This window comes from Ambystoma mexicanum, chromosome 2p (genome assembly GCF_040938575.1).
Source record: "Ambystoma mexicanum isolate Mex_15411 chromosome 2p, UKY_AmexF1_1, whole genome shotgun sequence".
Classification (NCBI taxonomy): domain Eukaryota; kingdom Metazoa; phylum Chordata; class Amphibia; order Caudata; family Ambystomatidae; genus Ambystoma; species Ambystoma mexicanum.
In genome coordinates, this window is record NC_090923.1 from 528,759,656 (window position 1) to 528,784,769 (window position 25,114).

At 43.7% G+C, this 25,114-nt stretch overlaps 1 protein-coding gene across 1 annotated transcript in view; it reads right to left on the reverse strand.

The window, feature by feature from the left end:
* Nucleotides 1-25,114, reverse strand: part of EFCC1 (EF-hand and coiled-coil domain containing 1) — a 448,422-nt gene that overhangs the window by 89,327 nt on the left and 333,981 nt on the right. The window contains exon 3 of the mRNA XM_069643957.1: nt 20,850-20,992. Coding sequence (XP_069500058.1) covers nt 20,850-20,992 — 143 coding nt within the window. The remainder of the gene's footprint in view (nt 1-20,849; nt 20,993-25,114) is intronic.

The following is a 25,114-nucleotide window of genomic DNA, read 5'->3' on the forward strand; positions in this document are numbered from 1 at the left end:
AGCCGAGATTATTAACCTTGGTGACATATTTAAGACTGAACCCCAAAAACTGGGGTGGCGGAGGGCTATTTTTCACTTCAAGCAGATGTTTGGGTCCAACTAGGATGACCTCCGTTTTTTTGGTGACTCTGAAGCACTGAATCTCGCTGTGCTCCCTTGGTGCAGTTCCTGTCTTCCTGGAACGTGAAAACCTTCCCCAGGGAAGACAAAAGGTAATGCTGGGGCAGAACCCAAATTCTCTGTTTTGGTAAAACTCAGTCCCGGACATTAAAACACAGGAGGCCTTGACAGGAAGTTAACTGTAAACTAAGCTGACAATAATATGATAACAAACAGCCTTGGTCAGTATAATTGTGGATTCCCAGAGACCACCATGTCATTACCAGACATGACTTATATTTAGATTTTCAGATCTACCTCCAGGGTCTGGAGCACACAATAATATGATTTAATTTAGGATCAAGTGTGCCCATGGCTAAAGATAGATCATAGCTATTGACGGCTTGGGCTCCATCAGTCTTATGGCAGGAACACACATATCACTGTGTACTATCATCTTGCCAAAACACTAGGCAACTGCTGAGTGGTGTCAGTAGACGGGCCCAGTATGGTTGAACTATGCTTTTCTGCATAGAACGTTGTGAAAGTGGGGTCTGATTAACAGATCTCATTTTAAGTGATAGATCATCATTTATTAATACAAATCAAAAAAGGTCAGGTTATTCCACCCCACAGAGATGGATTTCTTTCAGAGGTACACAATGTATCTTTGAATTCAGCCTTGCAACCGTGTTTCTCCAAAAACCCTTGATGCTGCCAAATTATTCAGGCCCAGTAAATACAAAATTAAGCGTTAACCAACCGCTTCAAGGGCTGGTATGGGTGGTAACGGACCTGGGATGTTACCACCTGTTCCAGCCCTTGGAACGGGTAGTTAACGCTATTAGCACCTGAGCTGGGACGGGGCTAATTTAAAGTATTATCTTTTCATGAACGGGTCGCCTCACGTGTCCTGTTTCTCGGAAAGAAAATACTATACAAACATGGCCACCATGGAAAAGAAAGGGGGGGCTCCGTACGGAGCCACTCTTCCATTTCCATGGCGGCCAAACAAGCCAGAGAGGAAGGAGTGGCCGCTGCAGCAGTGGCACTTGCTGCTGCCGAAATGAAGTAAGTGGGGAGGAGGGGATTGAAAAAAAAGTGAACAGTGAGTTATGGGAAGATGGCGGACGAACCGGCCTTCAGGCGGCATGAAACATAGGCTAGCTCTGCAGTATCAGCCTGTGTTCCTAGCGTCCTGATTGGTTGGCTCAGCCCCATAGGGTGCTAATTTAATTTAAAGGAGTCAGAGTCTTGCATCATAGCTGTCCCAGCTCAGCATCCATCCAGAACGATCATCTGCCAGGGGACACTGATAACCATAAGAAGGGAAAAGGATTTGATGAAAAAGGACTCCTTCCACACATGTTCTATGGAGTACTGGGGGGAATAATGTCTGAAGCGTTTCAGTGCTGCAGCTGGCCAAAAGTAATTACTCTTAAAATTGCGTGTCGAATTTCCATAAAATTCCACAAATGCTCTTTAGTAAAAACAGACTTTCAGACAGAGTATTGCAGCCAGATGCATTTTCTAACATGAAATATCTGAAAAAACATAGACAAACTTGTTGTGTTACTGAGCTGTGAATTTCCTTGTAACTGTCTGCGCCCTGATACCTTCCGGTCTGGAACGCAATACAAATAAACAAACAAACAAAGATTTTTCTGTAGAAATTAAAAGATGTTCAATAGTAACATATTAAGGCCCATTTCCACTAGAACTGAAAAGATGTCTGCGAGACCTATACGATTCCTATATCGATTAGGATCTTTGCACAAAATGAACTATGCATGTGGAAGGGAGAAGAGGCACCCTGCCCCAGTCGGGCTCAGTTCCTTGCTCTAATATATTTATTCATGCGAATTGCCCATACCAGAAGGAGGCATTGGTACAAAAGCCCATACTTAATAGCTGCACTAAAAAAGTACCATCAGTTTGCCTGAAAAGTACTAGTTTCAGTAACTGTAAAGTGGACAATTGTAGAAGTTCCCACAAATATACACATGCAAGCTGGCACAATTGGGGATATTTACACGGTCTACAATACAATAAGGTCATTTTGGGCGTATAGGATGCTACCAGCAGTGGAGTACTATATTATCCCTAAACCATCAAATCTGGACCCATTGGCTATGGAGAGGTGGGGGGGGGTGGCACTTCGCCCAAAGCTGCATGTACCCTTGCACCATCCCTAGACATGTATAAAAACAATTACACAAACTACATTTACAATCGATATGCACTCCGGGGTCTGCAACCTTTGGCTCTCCAGATGTGTTCGGCTGCAACTCCCATCAGCTCTGCCCAGCATAGCCAATGAGGATGGATCATGGGGGTAGTAGTCTATAACATCTGGAGAGCCTCAGGTTGGACCTCTGTTCGACATAGATACAGTTACCCTTTATAGAGGTTTATAGAAGGACATTTGGCTGACTTTTAGAGGGTCACCTGCTAGGTCAGTGCACCCTTCAAGTATGCCCACCTCCCCTAATGCACAGATTGCTGGAACCCAGGATGCAGCTCAACAAGGAAAATGTAAGTTTTATTGTGCGCCCCTTTACCAAGAAGCTAATGGGTCCATCTGGAGCCCCTCGGAATGATAGCATTACTTCTGAAATGCACCTCTCAATCTGCAATAGTTTAACCTTTTATTACAACTAGTTCGTATTTTTATTGCTAAAAGAGTTCAAAAGAAAAAGCATCTGGGTTTGCTTGCAGACCAGCAGATTGCAGTTATCACTGGCATGCCATGAAGGCATCTGCACCTCTTTTCTTTCACATAGTTTCATGCACGCGAAGTACTAAATTTAAGAAAAGAGCTCCACACGTGTTGATTTTACAGTCAGTCAGAGAGTGAGAAATACAGACGTGTTTTGATCTTATGTCCAAGTCACATCATATCTTTCTACCGAGTGGATCTTCATGGGGTCAAGGGATCAGCTCTCAGAGCCGCACAGGATGGCAAATATCACTCCAAGCCCGGGGATGGCTTCCGGGCACAGATTCCAAAGAAGGAAGGGCTTGGTAAGTATGTCTATACTGCGCTTAGTGCAGAGGAGTTGTTAGGTCTGGAAAAGACCCGAGGCTACGCTGATGTCGGAACTGTTGGGACTGGGGGCTAGCTAGTCTTTTGGCTGTAGCTCCTGAGATTCTATCTGGGGCTACAACCAAAAGATCAGGGGCTATAGCTCCCTTAGCCCCCCCCCTAGCAACGCCCCTGGCTTAGTGATTGATTCAGCCCGCTTCTAAGTGCTGTAATGGCAGCTATTGTAACGCACGTCAGTGGCACTCAATTTATTGGCGTTGCAGGAATGTAGGCCGTGCTTGGATTCGAACCTGTGACTGCAGCTTAGACAGAGCTATCTGGGGCAGGTGCTTAACCCATTGAGGGGTCTTACCAAGAGTAAGATCAGTGTGGGCTTGCAGCGGAAACGAAAACTCCAGTACTATTAATGAATTATCCTCCCTCGGTACTATCAACCGCTATGCGTAGGACACAGATACCCAATTGCCTTTTCAGATATCTTTAACTTTAGGAGAGAATGAGTGAGTAAATGTGTTGGTATGTTGCACTCGATACAAAGCTAACCGTATTGAGGTGCCAAACAGCACGGAACAACTGCTTAAACCCCTGCAGAGGAAGATGTAGTAGGAGAGAGATTGTTCTAGACTTTTGCTGAAGACCAGGCCGTTGGTTTTCAGCTCTAGCCGCTTGAAACGACAAAATATTGCTGGTAATTTGTTAAAGGAGGGGAGAGTAAGCAGTCAACTTGATGTTTAAGAAACACGAACCTTCAGAAATGTTACCTTTATAAGGCTAACTCAAATGTTTGGCTGTTAGCCTTCAAAAACCGCATTCTAGAGGCAGAGCGTGGAGAGGGGGTGTCCTGTATTTGAGAGGCTAGCTGTTGTGACGATTTTACGCACAAGCATTCATGCCAAAATGCACCCTAACATGAAACCTACTCTGAGACTAACATGCAGCCAGCATATATATCATCCTGTCCAAGAGCCCTAAAGATGAGGCTACCCGAGGCTGTTTAGGAGCATTTGCAGTCATACAGGAGTCTTAACCTTGGGAACACTGCGCCATCACAAGGATCGCCAGTTCATAAGCCTATTGCTGCTATCAGATGGAGCCACTTAGCATACTGTCTGGCCTTCAACTAAATACCAGAGCAGCGTTGATGGTCACAGCCCATTCAGATGCCCACACTGACCCTTTAAAACAAGTGCGTGTTCGCCTTTTCAGGCAGATATTGGGCATCCGTGGGTCTCAATAAGAAAAAATGTATTAATCAAAAACATTATTATTATTCATCAAAATATCTATCCGAAGAGAGAACTCCCAGGAGCTATTAATTCGACTAATCATGTTACTCAGTATGTTTTCCGGCTATCCGTTCATAGCTGACAGTGTTGTGTCTTCCCTCAATTGGCAATGCCTCTCAGGAAGGTTGTGATGCTCCCCTAGTCCTTACTACGTCGCAATCTATATGTCAATGTATATCCTGCTGTAATCTGATCTATTCAGATTAACATTCCAAACCAACCAAATCTACAATCTTCCCAACTAACTGCAGAATTGGACACTTTTCCCCCTTTTCTATTTTCTGTTGTTTTTTTTTAACTTTTTCCTTCAAGTCTCTTTGTATACCCAAAATAGATAGTTTTGTTAGCCCATTTGATCTATAACTATATTGATTGCGTAGCTGAATTTTGTGGTGACATACATTACAAACCGATTCGCTTTTTTCTTTGTTAATGTTTTGCTTTCTTTTCCTCAACATTACTATTGTTTTTGTTTGTCTGTTCATAAATTCATTCTTTGGTATTTCTTTGGGAATTACCCTTCTATGACTTCACGGATTCAACTAATGATTGCTTTAAGGCTTAAAATGTATTTTATTAAGCTAGAAGGTTTATGTTCAGATGAAGATACAAATCTATTAGAAACAATGATTGGCAATGCTAACAGTTTGGGCTTTTGTGCAGCCATGGCAAAGGCATTTGCCATGCACAGCCATAGAGGTATTAACAAGCCATTGATGGTAGCAGCTGCAAAATAGTGCATGTGTACCTGGGCATCTAACAGCAGTGCCTGGTGCCTGAGTGTTTCGTGTTTGGCTGTCATTAAAATGGAACTTGACTGCACGAGCAGCATTATTAAACAGACAGCAGTCTGACATTGGCTGATATCACGCTGGAATCCTGAATGCAGGAGCAATATTCCTCAAACAGACAGCAATCTGTCTACAGCGCGGATTGTGTTGGGGCAGAGCTTATCCCTTAAAACACTGGCCTCTCACGGAGCATGCAGAATGCCTGAGTGTTTCATGTTTGGTGGCAGGAGCGGGCCACAGTACACCTTTCCCAGTATTTGTGATTTAACTTAACCAATCGACCAGATGCCCGGAAAAGCGCACCCAAAAATTAGGACACAATACAACAAAAAGGGTAAGACATATGCTAAAACTATATGTTCTGGCGAAGAAAAGGATTGCGATGGGATGGAAAGCGTGTCAGAAGCCCAAAGTGGAGATGTGCTTAAGTTGGGTGGGCTAATATTGGATGGAGTCCAAATACAAAATAAGACATTGGACTCACTGGTTGTAAGAATGACAGCGAAATATAAAGGCAACCAAACAAAGGCTAACGGTCCCAAGGAGCAAGTACAGGAATGGCCAGCTAGGGGTCGAAGTAGAAGGCAAAATAATCCTGACCTCCCACTTCCTATAGAAATATCAATAAACTCGGATGCCAGTTCACACATTAACTCGCCATATTTGACAAGGAAGCAGAGAAGGATGGCAAAACGTGCTACAGCATGTGCCGTGGCCAATCAAAACAGTGTGCACCCAGAGCCCGACAACCCCTCATTTCCCTCTGTAGAGCCCCTAAACTCGACTTCTATTCCATCTGTATCACGGAATAAAAGACGGACTAAGAACAAGGCGGCAAGGGGAAAAAAACGCCAAACAAGACCCGTGGGCACTCTGACAAGTTGGTTGATTTGGTGGAGGGGGGGTAGAATCATCTAACCGTCAGGTAACAAGCAAAGAAACAAGTATTCCCCAGACAGACCAAAGTGTTACCCAGCCAAAAGAACTGCAAGTTGGCGATGAAGAGCAAATGCAGGCTGCCCGGCTGCAGGGGATGGAAAATAGGGCTCATCCTGAGGCCCCAAAGCAAGGCGTTCCCCCAAATGTGGAGTCCAAGGAACCTCGTGAAGAAAAGGTATTTACACTGGGAAGAGACCTGCAAACCTTTTCTGGAAACAGAACAAACAGATCGGACGTGTTACTGGTATGCAGTAACTGTATACTGGTATGTTACTGGTCTTGGCTCTCTGGGTTTTATGGAACTAATAATTTCAGACGTAGGAATCTATGTTCATGTACATTGTGTTTCCACTGAAGTTTCGGAATTAGCACACCAAGAACGCATACAAAAAGTGGGGTATGTTTTTGACTGCGAGACCCACGTTCCAGTAAAGAAAACAGTGCAGCACAATCTTTTGCACAAGTGCTTAGAGGGGGCTTGGCAACCAAATCAAATGTGAACAGAGAGGCCAAAACATCGCCTGGAAATATTGAAGATGCAGCAGGTTGGGAGTGGTTCAAAAGGTTTATTATGAAAACCCTTACGGATAGTACATGAACACTAAAGGTGATGTCTTGGAATACCAGAGGGCACACGCTTTTTGGACCAAAAAATCTCTCTGCCGAGCATTTGCAAAAATTATATAATATTGCTCCAGGAGACCTGGCTTCAAAATCCCATACAGCTCAAGGACTATACCCTGACACAGAGACTAGCTGAAAGGGGGCCTAGTGGGCGGCCATACGATGGCGTGATTTTTGTCTTTAAACAGAGTATTCAAACTGAAAGTGTTCACGTCCTGGTGGAAACTGATAATGTGTTGGTGGTCGAGGCGATGATCGGAAAAGGAAAGACTCTGGCCTGCCATTTATCTGTAAAGATATACATGCCCCCTAAAAACGTTAATTTGGAAGAGGTTCTTGAAATCATTGATGATGTATGTGGGGAATGGCTGGCTACTGAAGGGCACAAATGTGTTCTAATAGGAGGAGATTTAAATGCCAGTTGCCGGGATCGGGCTAAATGTGGGTTTTACAACCCAGTATGTCCATTGAGTCTTATGGCAAAATGTAGAGTGGATGTGAAGGGGAACAAATGGATAGCCACATTCAATGAATGGGGTATAATTATGTTAAATGGGAGACCGACGGGTGACAAGCCTGGGAAATGTACATGGACCATGAACAATAACCATTTGACATTATGCTACTTTTTTGCCAGTGGTAAATGTGCTGAGAGGGTGAAGTCCCTAGAAATTGGGAAAATTGATTTTAGCGATCACTCTAGGTTGTTTCTGACCCTTAATATGGTAGAAGGAAGTATAAGAGTGCAGGGTGGTGCTGGCATGCAGATTAATAATGTGCTATATAATTAATAATAATTGCATATCTCTGGTGTAATGGATATGTGCATGTTACCTTCTCTTGTAAGTTTTACTTTCAAAATGATAAATAAAGTGATTAAAAAAAATAATAATGTGGTAAACCAAATAAAGTGGACCCTAAGAAAGAAATATCAGTAGAGCCGCAAGAGCAACACAGCTTTTCTATAGACATGAATTACATAGATTTTCCAACTACGATCTAGTAAAGATGGGTGACCGTCTAAGTAACCTTGCACGTAATACCTTGTTGGTGGGATATCGGTACCAACTGAGCCAGGGAAACAAGTACATACACCCTTTCAACCAGGAGATCAAAAGCGAGAAACGACAGCTGCTTAGGAACATCAGGATAGTGTTGCAATTCCTAGTTAATCTAGAGGTAAAAGTGAGTCAGATTAGAAAGCACAAAAGTGTACACAAAAGGTGGTAGTGTAGGCATAAATCAGCTAAGAAAAACATACAGTGGCAAACAATGTTAAGTTTTTGTGCAGCAGAAATACTCGAAATATCTGGCAAATGTTGTTCAAGGTGCGAGAGGAGGGTCAGAGGAAGTTGATGAATCCTATCCCATCTTGGAAAAGCGCATCTTTCTTAACATACAAATATGTCCAATTAAACCCTTCCCCTGGGGAACCTAAGACAAATGCTAAATGGCCCTTGTCCCCGATGAGGGTAGACATTCAGACTGCCATTGTAAAACTAATGGGCTCTCTAATGCAGTATTAAAAGGAAATCCTATGGAATGGTCCCACATTCTAAGAATCCTCTTTGATAAAGTATGTAACCTTAGGGAGGTTCCACCTTCCTGGCAAAGTAAAATTATGTTGCCAGTTCATAAGAAGGGGGATAAACTCCAGCCAGAGAACTATCGCCTTCTCTTGTTACTTGACGTAACAGGGAAGTTATTTGCCTAATTTATCCGGGCAGAAATGCAAAGATGGGTGGATTATAGCAACATATTGCACATGACCCAAACAGGCTTTCGCTCTGGTTCTAGCACCACACACAACATTAGGTTGCTTGACCAAATGATGGTAGATTCCTCTGAAAGGGGGTGCGTCAGAACTGTACCTTATTTCTGTTGACTTTAAGTCAGTTTTCGACTCAGTAAACCGTGATAAGGTTTGTATTTGTAAATTGGGCTGTCCGGACTGGCTGGTGGACATAAATAACTACCTTCACACTAACACATCCTTGAGAGTACGCCTGGATGATGAAGGTTCCCAGTCAGATGCTGTGGTTGTAGACAAGGGGGTTAAACAAGGATGTGTGTTGGCCCCTTTATTATACAATTTTTATATATCAGATGTTCCCGAAGCAATTAAACCTGGCTCGGGATGTTCTGTCAAAGTGGGCTCGACTTTGGTCACGAGTGCCCTTTATGCTGACGATTTGGTACTTTCAGAGGGGTGAGAGAGAAAGTTGGTATGTTACTGGAATTTGCTAAAATAAATGACATTACGATCAACATGAACAAGACCAAGATGATGGTCGTTTCTGGGGGGAAAACAAATCGGGTAAAATTGGGTTTTGTAGTGGTCACATTAGAATACGTGAGTAGTTATCCATACTTGGGAGTGGAACTCTCAGCCAGAGGTATTTACGAATTGATAATCGAGGGCAGGCAGCAAAAAACCAGAAAATTAACACACATTATTAATAAATTTGCCAGGGCGACTGCAGGATATACATTAGAGGGCATATTGAAACTCTATAATCAATGTTTCATACCAGCAATTGTGTACAGGCTTGAAGCCCTTGCTGACTTGTCCTGGCTAGAGGTCTTGGAGAGTCAATTTTGGAGGAACATTTTGAAGATTTTGAGGTTCCGACCGGCAACACCCATGGTGTTTATAAGACTGGAATTGGGTTTGGTGTCATTAAAGGCACAGGTACAAATCCGACGTGGCTTATTTTATCTAAAAGCAAACCAAAATGCCCTTTGTACATTTTAGGTAAAAGCCACAACACCATCCAGAGGTTTTCTAAAAAGAAAATGATCATAAAATAAATGAGGAATGTTTTTGGGAGATGTCCAGATTTTCAAAGAGGAACCCAGTACGAAACACTTGAACGTATTTTTGTAAATAAAATGAAAAAAATACTACTGGGCTAACAACTATTCCATATTGGAAAGCCTACGTACGTAACTATGGACCGGTGGTGGGAGTAATTTATGAATATCTTCAGATACAGTCTTACCTCTTAAGAACACCAAGCCCATTGGTTTGGGACTTTAGGTTACGGCTTGGAATATATCAGCTATCTCTATTAACTGTTCAAGGGGTGTATTCTAAGATGCCCACAGATCATAATATTGCTGTATCTGTAAGAACCCAGATATACTTGAGACACCCAAACACATCACGACCCAATGTAGTATAATTAGTACAAGGTACATGCGCTTACTGAGCAGATTTGTTAGTCGGTACGACTCTATAAAAACAGATGAGTTTTGGATGTATTGTTTTCAAAACCGACACAGAGACTGTCCAGATTGTGCTCTATTGTCTCTGGTATGAAATAAAATGTAAAGTAGGCATCTAAAAGAGTAGAAAAAGAAGATCAAATTGTTAGATATTTTAGGATGTTAAGTGGAGTGATGATGGTGTCCTGTGAAAAGCACTGTATCATTATCAGTGTCAGCCTAAAAGGAGAATACTCAAGCACGTTAGTGTTAGTATGATGGAAATGAAATATTTGTGTATGAGTTGACGATATCTTTATTAAATTAATTTTACTGTGGTTTTATTGTGAAATTGAGCTGATGTTTATTAGTCTGCATAAAATGACGTATTAAACAGATGCATATTAGAAATTGCATTGTATGTTTCAGTTTTGTAAAAAGTTCATTATGTGAACTAAATACAATAAATATTATTTGTATTATTAGTAATAGTATTTATACACAAGCCAAAACTTTTGGCTTTGCTAATGCTTGTTTTTCACAGGACTTCAGTGAAGGACATGCATAGTGCTTATACATAAAGTGGCTGAAGCCAGACATGGTAAGACATTTTTATTACACCATCAGCGCATTTACAACTACGATTAAGTCATTAACTCTCAGAAGACTGCTTTGAACTGAAGAGGGAAAATGGGACGCTCCCTTCCCCCGATTCTCAGCCAGACCATGGCCTAAATCATCACAGCCTAAGCACCCACCACGAGAGGAATTCAACCCCCTCACAGATGCTCCAGACGTCCACATCTATTGCGGCCACGTCCCACATGGCCAGGGTAACTGCCTGTCAATCAAACCCCCTATTGGAACCTCTGGCGAAGCTGACATAGACCATATGGATCAACTCGACTAACACAGCAACAATGAAAGCAACCATCGTTAGAGATGCCATGACGACATAGCCAACAGACGGTAACTCACGTGCCACCATGCACCCTGGTCAGACCCACAACAATTATACACGAAGAACATACTCAATGCCATAACATAGCGGACTGCTCACAGAAACGCAAGACGCAAGAAGAACTCATGTACATGCTTGGAAACGCTTCATCGCCATTATAACCACGACGACATACAGCGCTTATGTATAAGGACCCATGTCGCCACGCGACCCCCGTGTTGTGAACCATATGCCGCCACCCATGAACCAGACCAGAGTAGGCCGCAAAGCCCAGAAACCACAGGCCGAGGGCTGCTCAAGCCCAGGGCTGCAAGGTGCTGATCATGCAGAACCGAATCCCAGCAAGGGCTTCACAGCCAAGGCCACGAAGTTGCAACTTACACACCGCGCGCCCCGAACCAAGGTTACACCTGCTGCGGCCAACCACCCCTCAGAGCTGAAATACAAATTAAATGCTCATAATTCTGCTTCAGCTATGGTTTTACCACACGTGACCAAGTCGACCTGATGCGATGCCAAGTCTCGCGACCAGTGAAACTTTGGGATCTCACGTTTGGGACACAGACTGCAACAATGAAGTGACACATTGGACACTAACAGCGGTGAAAAAGCAGCACTTACATGGCGAATGGCAGACCTGTCCATTGTCCATCGTTGACACATAGTCATATATCGTTACTAGTACCAAGTACACCGTGAGCTGGGAACGACGATGGTCCCAGGCTTGGGGGCTCGCGGATGAACCAATCAGGGCACGAGGGGCTAACTACTGACGGCATCACAACTCAGCCAATCACTAACCTCTCTCATGTAGCCATTTCTAGGGACAACCCAAGCGTACCAGCTGACCCCTTCTCCGCCAACCACTAACCCACCTATATGTTCCTATACTAACCCTAGCACTCGTGGAACCAACCCGAGATGGCGTTAGGTTTTGGGGAATGTTTCCCAGGTGACGCACAATGAGGCGTCATACATCATGAAAAAGGGCCTGCGGGCCAATTCTTGCGAGAAGTGTTCCCGGGTGACTTGTGATCCCAGAGCCTATCCCTGTCGTTTTGTCCAATAAACAGCAGTAACGCCTTGCTCTTGCGTGTGTCTCATACTCATTGGGGGCCGCGGGAAGAGTTGGGGCCTCCCTACCCCCGGGGGTCCGCGGACGGCCCTGCTAACCCTCTGGGAAATCACCCCAACAGAACAAACACTAGCAGGCACTTTGAATGCAAATACTTATGGTAAGGCTTGAATAAAAAGAGCTCAAAGAGTTTCCATGAGGAAGAGTTTTGGGCGGGCAGAGGCAGGAATTAGTGGGATTGGCCATAGGGATTAGTATGGCTATGGGCAGGCAATGAGTGGGCACATAACCAAACAACACCTACAGACTCTGTATCCCTCCTCGTTGGTCATTCCACCCTATGTGTACTGCAATGCAATAATTCTGGCTAAGAGGTGTAGCAAACAACACCGAATAGCCCATACTAAAAAGACTGTATCCCACTGGCTTATGGCCGTGGCCCATATCACTGTGCGTAGAAACGAACCAGATCCCACCAGCAATGGCCTTTGCCCATGGCCAGTGGCCACAGTCTTTGAACATGTCCACTCCCCTTGTTGCAACAATTAGTCTGTGGTCCTTATCTCCCCTCACTAATAAAAAAACAGACATCACTGGCCATGGCCATGATTTTTAAAACCGTATGCAGTTGGGGAATATGCATTGTTGACTCAATGCAGCAGATGTAGAATAACTCCTTTCAGCAGGTGTTGGGTGCTCCTGCTCAATTTCAACTCACAAAACCCTGTTTAGGGCAGGCACCACTCACATAAATCCTCTTGCAGTTTGGGTATAATATAGTCCAACCATCCCTGCCCTTTAACAATAAACATAATCACTGATTTGCAATCAAGTGATGTTGCATCCCGTCTCCTGTGGCAGAAGAGCATACAGTCTCTACATCTCTTGATCATTTGGAGGCTTGGTTTAACCCTCAGAGCCTTCCCAGATTAGACAGTGCATGTGTTTTATTACAGGAACATTTTTCTTTTCTTCTAGGCAGGGGGCCTCTGCCTCTATTAGGCCCTATATGCCATTTGCACCTATGTGTGGCCCTGTTGCTTATCAATTAAGAATCATTTTGCATTATGGATATGTACAATTTAATCTCATAATTTTCTGTCCAGATTAAGATTAGGCTGACTCCCCCTTCTAACAATCACTGGTATTTGGACTAAAGCACATTTAAGCGAGATGCTTTGGCCGTGTGATACTTTGTCCCTCGAAACCCGGATTCATTTTTTTTACTCTTTTCACCTTTTTTCTCTCATATTATGAAATCTCCTTTGAATTATAGCCCCCCCATCTTCTTTCTCATGATGTTGTCATTATTCATTTAAACCATGGACTAGAGATTTTCCTAAAAGTTGTGGTATCAATTAGGAAATCCCACATGAAATGTTAACTGCTCAAATGACAAAAAGAGATGGTAGAAATTGTAGACTAGGGCGGACCTGAAAGAGATCTCCTGGTTTTTTACTTAAACAGGCCAGAGGACACGGGGGAGAGTGTCAGGTTGGATGCCTTCAAGGCAACTACGAGGGGGGAGCTGATCGCTGACAAGGGAAGCATGCCGCAAGAGAGCACTACCAGCCCTGTCCAGGAAAGAGCTCAGGGAATGTAGACAGGCTATGGGCCAACTAAACCGGCTCAGAACGAAGAAGGCTTTCCTTTTCATGCAGCATCGCTACTACACCAGAGCCAATAAGGCGAACAAGTTGCTGGCTAGACTCCTTCATGGGGACAACCAGCTCCAAAATTATCAAAGCAGTGGTAGATGTGCAGAGTGTTTGACACTCTCGAACAGGGGATATTCAAGACTGCTTTGCCCAATTATGCTTTGCCCAATTCTATTCCAAGCTCTTCACATCCAAAACCCCTGGGACCAGATCCTGCTTCTGAAACTCGGGGAATCGGCGGGGAGGCATTGGGGGTGGAAATCACAGAGGAGGGATTAAGTCACTACCCGCAAACAAGTCACCTGGCCCGGACGGGTTCATGTCCAGCTTCTACAAAACCTTTGCTAAAGTCTTAATCCCACACCTCACGGGGTTCTATAACCACATCCGCTCATCCTGCTGAATAACTGCGTCAAAGGTGGAGACGAAATGTATACTCATCCCTAAGCCCAATAAAGACCCTACTAAATGTGACCAATTGCCTTAATAAACGTTGATGCCAAGATGTACACTTAAATCCTGGACAATCGATTGATGGCTACCTCTACGCCCTGATCCAACCCAACCAATCAGGTTTTATCCAGGGTCGACAAACCGTTGACAATATGCGCAGAATCGCCCATCTGATAGAGGAAGCACATAAGACATCATTACCTGTGGTCCTACACTCCCTTGATGCAGAAAAAGCTTTGAGTGGGTGGAATTGTAATTCCTGTTCTAGGTAATTGTAAGCATGGTTCTGGCGGAGGATTTCGTTGAAATGGTGGAGGGTAACTACAAAACCCCCTTAGCCAGGCTCCTAGTGAATGGTTCCCTGATCAGGGCTTTTAACGTAAGTAGAGGCACAAAACAGGGGTGTCCCCTTCCTTCTCTGTTGCACAACCTTTATCTGGAACCACTTCTGCAGGCCCTACAGGAGACGAAGGAGGTGCAAGAGATTCCCTTTGTAGGTATCCAACATAAGGTGGCTTTTTTGCCAACGACATGCCGCTCACACTGGGGAACCGAGGAAGTCCATGAGGGGGCCAGAAGTTATCCTGGAGGACTTTGGGTTGGTGTCAGGTCTCAAGGTGAATCTAGGGAAATCTGAGCAGCTTAACCTAACCCTGAGAGGAGGGGAGGAAGCGAGCTGAAAGAGTCCTCGCCTTACATGTGGAGCCCCAAGGGGATTTGATATTTTGGGATGAACATTCCTCCAACATTGACAGAGTGATTGAATGCAAACTTTCACGAGCACTGGATTCTGTTAAGACCGAACTCCACCAATGGGGTGCCCTCTTCATGGATCAATGGGGGAAAACACTAAGGTAGGAAATTCCTTAGGAAAAGTGTGAGGAAATATGGAAAAACATGCCCACACTGGTGAAATAATTGCAGCTTCAGGAAGCCTGGTACAAAGTAATGTATAGGTGGCATTATTCCTGGATGCCTCGCAAACATGCTGTAGGGGTTGTGGGAGGATGGGGCCATGGGCCCATATTGGGTGGAGTTGCCCTAGCATAGAGCCCTTCTGGAGGGGGGCTCAGGAAGCTCATAACTAGTTGTTTAGGAGGGCATCAGAGAACTCACAGGTTGAAATGCTGTTAGGTCTGGAGGGGGAAAACCTGGGTATGCCAACGAGAGCTCAGCAAAGGGTCCGTATTGTCCTCACACTCTCTGCAATGTTCGTGATTGCACAATGGTGGAAAGGGGCAAAGATTTTCGAATGTCCAGAACTGGATTCCGAAAGTGTGGGATATTGTGGCTCTCGAGTGGGCACAAGGACGAGGTGCCCCGCTTTGCCAACAATTGGAGGGAGGTACTGACTTTCCTCAGGAAAGACTACAGAGTGCAGTGGTGCCCACAGCGATTAAAACTCCTAGACTTGAACTGATCCTGTGCCGGCAGGAGGGGCCGAGCCATGTCCTCACCATGTTAAGTGTACTCAGTGAGGGGATGCGGGCAGCAGGGGAGTATGTTATTGTTGGATGTTTGACACTGAGTTATTGCGCTTGGGTCGCTTATACACTGTTCTTTGATAACCTAATAAAAAGAAGTCTTAAAAAAAATATAAAAATTGTAGACAAGTTGTTTTTCTCTTACAATATTGCTGAATTCTTATGTATGTCATGTATTAGAGACATAGGGCCTCATTCCGAGTACGGCGCTAACCAATGGCGCTATTAACGCCTTGGTTGACGCCGTACCCGGACCGGCAGCGCCTTGGTGGATGGCAGAATCACCGCCCCATTCCAAGGTTGGCGGGGCGGTAATTCCCCATTCACCAAGGCTCTTCCCCATTCCCAAATGAGCCCCCATAGGGCTCAATGGGAATGGGGAAGATGCAAATAACGGTGACCGTTCATTACGGTCACTGTTATTGGCTTGGAGGCCCCTTTGCGCCCTCGACTTTAACACCTGCTCAAAGCAGGCATTAAGGGCAAGGGCGCAGAGGGAACTCGGAGTATGGCGGTAAGGGAATACCGCCACCGGTCTCATTACCGGTGGCCGCTATCCCTTACCGCCATACTCGGAATGAGGCCCATATTCAAATATTGAATTATTAATTAGGAAATCTAACATCTGAAGCTGCTTTAGTGTTTTAATATTCTTAGGATGGTTTCAATTATTTGACACTGTGATGCATATGGCTGTCGATTGTATGTCATTATTGCATTTGGTTTTATGAAATTGGCACATTCTGAAATAAACTCAAACTTGAAAATTGATTATCGCCGCACTATTGTTAAGTTGAGTATTGAGATACATAGGTAACCCGAAAAATGTATTGCTAATACATTCTGACTCACATGATGGATTTCGCTGAAATGTATTTGTTCGATGTGTGGAATGTTTGTGAACATTTTCGAAATATTTGTGAATATTTCAAGATGAAAAGTTGAAAAAATGCCTTTGGTAGAGGAAACATGAGGAAATAGCATTAGGCTAGAGGTATGCAGTGGGAAAGAGGACACCGTGTGAAATGGGGGGGGGTACGGGACCAAATTCTGTGCTCAAATGTTTTTGCATATTCAGGGTAATTTTTGTATATCAAGGGTTTTATTAGAAAACGGGATTGGGAAATAAAAGTGTGTCACGCTGATAACTGCGAATATTCAGGGTTATTTTAGAATAATCAGGGTTATTTGTAGTCCATTGTTAATATAACTGTGGTTATATTAGCCAGAAAGGCCCTGGCTAGAGGGCCCGAAAGACATGTATAGTGGTTCCAAAAGAAACACATTTCACAGCTACAGTGAGATGTGCGGTAACCTATTGGGGCAACATGTCAAAGGGTGCAATATTGCCCTGGCCAGTGTGCACGAAGGCTGTACTTACTGACCAGGGTGGAAAGGCCCTGGCTAGAGTGCCCGAAAGACATGTATAGTGGCCACGAACAAAGGCGGTGGCCACCTAGTGGCTAGAGGGCCCAAAAGACATGTATAGTGGGTCCAAAAGAAACACATTTTACAGCTACAGTGATGTGTGGGGTAACCTATTGGGGCAACATGTCAAAGGGTGCAACATTGCCCTGGCCAGTGAGCACATAGGCTGTATTCATTGGACATGGCCAAAGGCCACTGCTAAAGAGCCTGGTAGTGTTTTAAAAAAAATTGTGGGCATGGCCAAAGGTCGTGCACACTGGCCAGGCCCGAAAGACATGTATAAGCTGTGGCCACCTAATGGGTCCAACATGGTCATGGCTAGTTGCCTGTAAAAAGAAACAATGGTATAACAAAACCCTTGACATTCACTGAAGAAAAAGAGTTAAGCTGGGCATGACTTAAAACGTCCGCTGAATTTCAAGTTGTTTTGCTTTAAATCTGGACAACTTAAGGTGGGAGACCAAAGAGCGAGGAGGTGGAGAAGAGAAGAAAGAAAGAAAGAAGCGAGAAGTGCAGGAGCAGCAAAGGAGAAAGAATGGAGAGGAGGTGGTGGCCAGGGGGAAATGAGAAGAGGAGGGGCAAAGAAGAAAGGTGGACGCGGAAGATAGGAAGAGTGGAGCGAAAGAGGTGGAGAGTACTCAGAGCAAAGAGGTAAACAGGAGGGAAGATAGGGAGAAGGAGGTGGAAATTAAACCGAATGAGAACAGAGAAGCGGTAAGGAGCATTGGGAAGGATGGAAATAGGAGGAGAGCAGAGGAGGAAGATGTGGAGAGGTGTGACAGCGTTTAGAACCCAGGCCACTGTGAGGCGCCTGAGGCAGTGGAAGAGAGGAAATGTAAGGCCTGAATAGAAACCAAGAAGCATAAGCCATGGCCAGCATAGGAGAGGAGCTTGCCTAACAATCATGGGTGTAAAAAATGCACAGTTGCCCAATGTCTGCCCCCTCAGAAGATCTAAGAGAGATCAGGAGAGAGTAACTCGTAGGAGGGTCTAGGTGGACCAAAGCGAAGCCCTGATGATTTCAGCAATGACCAGAAAACACACCATGAAGGGCATGAAAAAAGTGTGGGCCTTTTTAAATCCCAGAGACTGTGAATTACTTTTTGGTCAACCGTCGAGTTACACTGTTCATGACTTCCCACATCTGCTGACTTTCAAGGCTATTGTTGCGTTAAATCTGTGCAACGACGGTGCTAGGGAGAGCCAGAATCATAATGGCAATAGCCCTAACACCATCATATGGTCTCAGTTCAAACATAATACCTGCTTTGGTTGTACAGAACTAAAGTAATTGAGTACTCATATTTGGTTTTGAAATGTCTGTTGATCTCTTAACTGTGACAATAGAGCAACTTAATTCTCACAACACAATGGACAACAAACACTACTATTGCAGCTGTATCATAACCTTATGTGGTGACAGTCATTTACCATACTTTGCCCCCTGTATTGGAACCCTGAGCTGTGCAGATTTTCCACTCTCAGACAAGGGCACAGAACTGTGAAGTCATGCTCATAACAGCTGTGTGCCATACTGCATGCAAATAGGTTGTATGGAATATTCACATCTCAGACAAACGCACAGTATTCCACACCAAACACATACGCATTTTACAGTATCTGCAAGGATACATACAGCTCAATATACTTTTTGAATGTAATTGCGTGTTCAGTTTATAATGTAATTGCAGGGCTCGCAACTGTAATCAGTTGCTTCGGGAAATATAATCATGTACTAATTCACTTTGTTCACTCTACCCTTTTTGTAAAGCATTCCCATGATAGAGCATGAGTACCATGACCCATATTTGGTTCTTAGGTCAGAAATCACTAATTCACTGTTACAGTAAAGTAAACAGTACTAACCATCCCACAGATAACATTTAAAGGTAATGCACATCATCCGAATTCCAAATTCATATGCCAAAAGATCCTATTGGAAATCTGGGTATGTTTATAATAAATGACACCAATGGCTTAATGGGGTGGCCCTGCGTGCAAACATCCAGGTCTAGGGCTGGGACTAACTTGCCAAACTGACTGATCATGAATCCAAAGAATATTATTAGTAACCCTAAAGGGATAGATTTTATCGTCTTTTCGCCCTAATTTCTATGGAGCCTTTTGTGTTGCTTAGTTTCAAAGCCTACCTTGAGGAGCAATTCTAACTTCCTCAGCACCAGGTCTCTGTTCGCTTTTCTAGGGTGACCTTTAATGGTGGGCAGAACTACCCACAGTCAGAGATCTGAATTACAATTATGAACTTCCAGGGATATGCTAGTAGGTCGTTTTTGTCCTTGTGGCAACAAAATGTTTGAGAATGGGGAGCACGACTTTCCTAATTGTACTGGCTGTGCATGATTTACTGCACAGAAAGATAAGGCCACGGACTACATACTCTGCATTACAATTATATTACAATTAGTGGAGTTTATGACTTAGTGTCACCGCCGAATGTCACGCATTTCAATTTATTTTCTATGTTTGCACAACCCACCAATTGAGTATGTATGAGTATATGTAACCCCTGTGGTATTGACTGCCTGTGATTGGTTTATCCAACATTACATGACATGATATAGCTGCTTGCTGTCTGCCAGTTTAACACTTCATCGCTTGCTATGTCCTGTTTTTTTGGTTCCATGTCTTAAAATCGCGGCAAAAATGTCCATGTATACAAAATATCGCAGCAAAAAGGCTGTGGTTTTGCCGCCACAATCAAGTAAAGGATGTGGGGGACACCCCAGCAACTCGCAGACCCATTATACCATTTAAGGGGAGCAGGGACACCCCCACAACCTTTAAATAGTATAATGGGGTACACCTTTAGCGGGTCAAACCACAGCATTTTTGCCACGATTTTATTACCCAATACCGTTTTTTTTTCTGCATCGACACCCAGACAATCAAAGACTTTCTAAGAATGGCAGGCTGTGAAAGCACTTTTCCCACTAACTTGCAATAGACTGTGTTGTTTGCATCTTTCTTACATATGAATAATTGTATCTAGTCTTTTTACTGCAGAAAAGCCAATGCAAAGATGTGTTACTGTTATTTTGTTTTTACTGTTTGCTGCAAAATGCTGTGGGAGGTTTGGTTGAGGCATTTGGGATAAGAAAGAGGTGGGGAGAAAAGGGAGCAGGGGTTCCCCCCCTACATTTTGCAGCCAAAACATGTATTAGAATGATACAATGAAAATAAAATTGTATGAAACGTATGTTTTGTTAATCTATGGACAACATCTTTGGATCCTTACAAAGGACTCCGCGAGCATATCGAGAGAGGCCTAATGACACTATACTCACTGTTACCTTCGCGGGTCCATAGAAGTTGGGGTCAGGCATATTCATGGGGACATCCTGAAAGGTCCAAAGACTTGGACTGAAAGGTTACGTGCTCATTGTGACATCCAAAGGTTTCACAGTTGCAGACTGAAATGGTATATGCTCATTATGAGATCCCAAAGGATCAGCAGAGGGAGACTGAAGGGGTATGTTCTCACTGTGACATCCCAGAGGGTCCATAGGCGTAGATGATGTAGCTCAGTTGTACTCAATAATAGACAGCAGCAGTGCGAATATTCTTGTAAAGGCCATTGTAGAGTAAGGGAAATCAACTTTCCCTCAGATTCAAATTATTTCCTTCCGAAAATATACAGTCGGTACACTTAATTGATATGGTTATAATAATGCTGTATTTTCTTTTGTGCCCTTTCATTGCACATTACACATCTAACTATTAGAATACACTGAGTGAGTGAACGGATGATAAATTTGATGGGACCGCCAATTTACGTACCAGTGTCTGTTATTCCAGCACCGCCAGTTGGGGATTTTCGATCATGTGGTGCTGGTAGGCAATAGCGTCCATCGTTTGTGGGAGACCCCTGTTTTTGTTCCACAATACCACTTGAAGGAAACTGACGTTTCATTACCTCCGATCTAGAAAGAAAACAAGAAACATGCAAACTATAAACCAGGTCCCAAATCAGATCTTCCGTCAGTAAAAGCTAATAATTATATTGTTTCTCACTTAAACAAGAGCACGCAGACATGCACTTTCATGGGAAAGAATGAAAGCAAATATAACATAACACATACAATGTCACACATTTATAGAGTGTAAAGGGCCCAGGGCACATACAAAGAGCCCTAGAAACATTTCAGCTGAACAAAACACGTGGGTGTGTGTTGGTGTGTGACAGAGAGATTACGTTTGTAAGCACAGCTACACTTGGTCCCACTGATCCACTGCCATTGTTTTGGCCAGTCACTGCGCTGAACATGCTATTGAAAGCGCAGCCTTCTTAACTTTGGATAGGGCTTAAACCAGTTCAGAAACAAAAATGTCCATGTCGAGCCAACAATCGAATTGACATTAAATGAACTGCCATCATTATCTCAATGTTGTTGTGTCCCTATTTCAGTACACAATTTACCCCGAGCATAAAACACAGTATGTCAAGAGAGTTGTAACTCATCATACTTTGTTTAATTGGGTAGAATTGTCATCAGGCAATCATGTGCAGATCCCCTTGTTGAAGTGCACCATGGCCAGGTAGAAGCAAATGTACAGGCTGTGGGGGTGTCATGAAGCCAGGACCAAGTCCCGGTTTCAAGCACTCAAGAAATCGTACAAGTGATGTGCAGAATTAGAAAGGCAAGAAAGCTTGTTTGAAAAGGAATGTCTTGAGTTCTTCCCTAAAAAGCAAGAGGCTGTTTTCATGCCGTACGTAGGGCGGAAGGGAGTTCCAAAGGTAGGTGCCTCCAAAGCTGATGGTGCGTTTCCACAGGTGTTTTTTCCAGAAAGGGGTTGACGTTTATTGGCAGTTGAAGCTGATCGAATTCTTGTAGAAAGATCTCTTTTGAAGAGCACAGCAGTGTACTCTGGAGCCATAATGAGGTGTTTTCGGCAGCAATTAATTAGTGTGCACTTCCATCAATTATGCATGCCTTTTCATGTATATGTAATGTGTGTGGGGGGGGAAGGGGTGGTTTGTTTGGGCAAGAGGTGAAGGGTGGGAGTGTGGGCTATAGGGAGTAGTTGGGTTGGGGACCCACCATTTTAAGGTTTTGGTCGAAATCATGGTGTACAAAAATGCGCAAACAATTAAAGGTGTACCTGATTTGACACCTACATTGATCTTCAAGCAACTTGATGGTTTAATGCAAAGATTCCTATGGGATGGCAAGCAGCCTAGGATTACTTTGAGAAAGATGCAGTTACAGGCGGGTATGAACTTACCAAATTTTTCTGAGTACCACCTGGCATTTTCAATGAGGCATTTGACTTGTATGTTGGAGACTGAACCGAACAGATGGGCTGAGTTGGTATCTAATTGTGTATTCCAGCTGGAAGCACAGGCCTTATTTACAGCAGCAAAGGGGTGCCAACAACTATGCCCTCTTACTACCTTTTTACATGAATGCTGGAAATACTTTTCCAAATGCATGGAGTGCAACCCTTTTATCTACCCAGATGCATCAATCTGGCTGAATCCATCCATAACCAGACGTGGGAAGGTGCTATTCTGGGCATCCTAGTACCTAAGTGGAATCAGATATATCAAAGACCTCTTGGAGAAGGGATCATAGATCTCATTCACTCAACTAAAGAGGAATTTTGGATTGCAAGATTGCAGTTATGCCGACTACAGACTACTGAGAGGCTTAATATCTGCTAAGCTTATACTAGAGCCTGAAGGCAGTGAACAGAATGCAGCCTGTCTTACATTGGAACGTTGTGCCCGAGCAAATCATCCAGCTGCCACAGTATATAACAGCCATGCGTCAAAAAGGAAGGGGGTCTCTAAACTTGCAACCATCTGGGCCGATGAACTCAATGAAGAGGTTGGTCCTGAGTGCTGCCATAGATGTTGCAACAATGTTCGATTCTCGAGCATGGACTGGGGGCTAAGAGCTACGCAAACCAAGCTGCTTTTTAGATCATACTGGTCACTGGTAAGGATGTTTAATAGAGGACTCAGATACTGACAGATGTTGGAAGTGTAACCAATCAGTGGGTACTCTGAGTCATTTACTGTGGTTTTGTGTGAAAACCAGAGCTTTCTGGGAAGAAGTCTGTGAGCGGATGGGTCTGGTACTCCAATGTTTGATCCCGAGAATGGCCACGCTTTGCTTCTCGGGGATGTCACCCCCTTGAAAGGCTTATCATTCTCAAAGAAAATATGGCTTATAAGGGGATGTATGCTCTCAAAAGGAATGATCTTGCGCGCATGGAAATCCCCCAACAGCTTCAACATCGATGAGTGGGTGGAAAATCTGCTAACTGTGTCAACATATGAAAAAACAATTTTCAAGTATAAAGATGAATATGAAAAATGTTATGACCTTTGGGGTCTGTTTTTAGACATGTATGGTTAATTGTCACTTTAATCACTTGCTGCATGAGGCATGTATTGCTTATATGATGCCCCATTATATCAACTGTATATTCTGATTACATTGCTGTTTTTACTAATGTACACTACTGGGTGGATATATGATGGAGAATTGATAGGATACGTTTTTAGGGTTGAAAATGTGTGTTTATTTATTTTTATTATTTTTGTTTTCATCCTCCCTTTCTTTCTTTTTTCATACTTTTTGCTAACACCGCTGTACATATATAGTTGATATATTAGGTTTGCCAGATTTTATGTTAAAATTGTTTTGTTTGTACTGTTTTAAATACTTATGTATAATTTTCGATGGCTATAAAATAAAATCATTTAAGTGTACCTGATTTAATTGCTGACGAAAAACAAACGTAGCACACACCGCGCATAATGGTTTTACGCCACCATTTAAAGCTCTAGCTCATTTCCATCCTAACACAAGGTGGGGAAGTGGGACAGAGCACAGATAAGATCTCCGCCGTGCTGCCCTCCGTCTTGTGTGAGCACTTCCTTTTGTGCCTGCATGTGATTTTTTAATGCAGGCGTGAAACTAATGGATTCATTTGGAATCTGCCTCAGTTTTGCACCTGCTCACAACCAGGAGGATGCCAAAGTAATCCATTAATAAATGCCATTGTCAAAGCATAATTTGCAGGTGGCGTACACTTGTTCGCGAGACCGAGAGGAAAACAAGAAGAGTAAAAGCGAGTTTGCCTCGCGTTTAATCTTTCCTTTTCCACACCACCTTGTAAATGTTTAGAATTGCATGCAGGGGACCGCATTTCACGTCAGTGCCAATGCTGGTGGTTCCCTGCATGCAATTCACCATTCTTACAAAATGAAGCAGGAAGCCAGGGAGAGCCTTCAGGGTTGGATTGATGTGATCACAGATTTGTGCTGCATTGAGTAAGAGCCTGATCGATTTATTTTGAGTCAATTGGAAGATGTGGATGCAATGTTTTGGGATGCCAAGGTATCAAGCTTAGCTACCACCATGGCTTTTGGAACTTCAACTTTATGGTGTATATTTTGGAGCAGCAGATTCTGCTTAACCATGACAATTAAGCATGACCAGTTGGAAATGGTACATTTTGGATAGTTTGCTGATCTGTCAGCTCAAGAAGTGCTATCTGGTGAGAAAGACACATGTGTGTCTTGCTTAACAGATCAGTATAGAGGGTCCTCATGGAGTTAGGCCAAATGAAAGGGAGGGAAGAGGGGTTCATACTAATAAACAATCTAACTGTTTGCTGGGTTTAGACACAGGTGCTTTCCAATTGTCCTGTGCTGGTAATGATGTATGATGCTAAGTGGAGTTTTGGAACTTCAAGACAATCTGAGTGGTGCCCGCATTCAGATGGAGCAGAGTATTGCAGGAGTTCAGCAAGTCTGCCAGTGGCGTCATATACCAGTTAAGGAGCAGTGGTGCAAGGTCAATGCCCTGAGGAGCACCTGTTGGGTAGATGAAACGTTTGGACAAAAGGGAGCCTAGTTTCACGCAAAAGGCTCTGTTTTGCAGGAGGGAAGAGAACCCATTTAAGAGATGATTATGGAATGCAGCAGGGTGCAATGGTGGATGGAAAATGAAGCAGGTAAAGGACTGCATGTGAATTTTCATGCAACATAAACCCAGGTGCCTCCTAGTCATCCAGCAAGGCAGATTCAG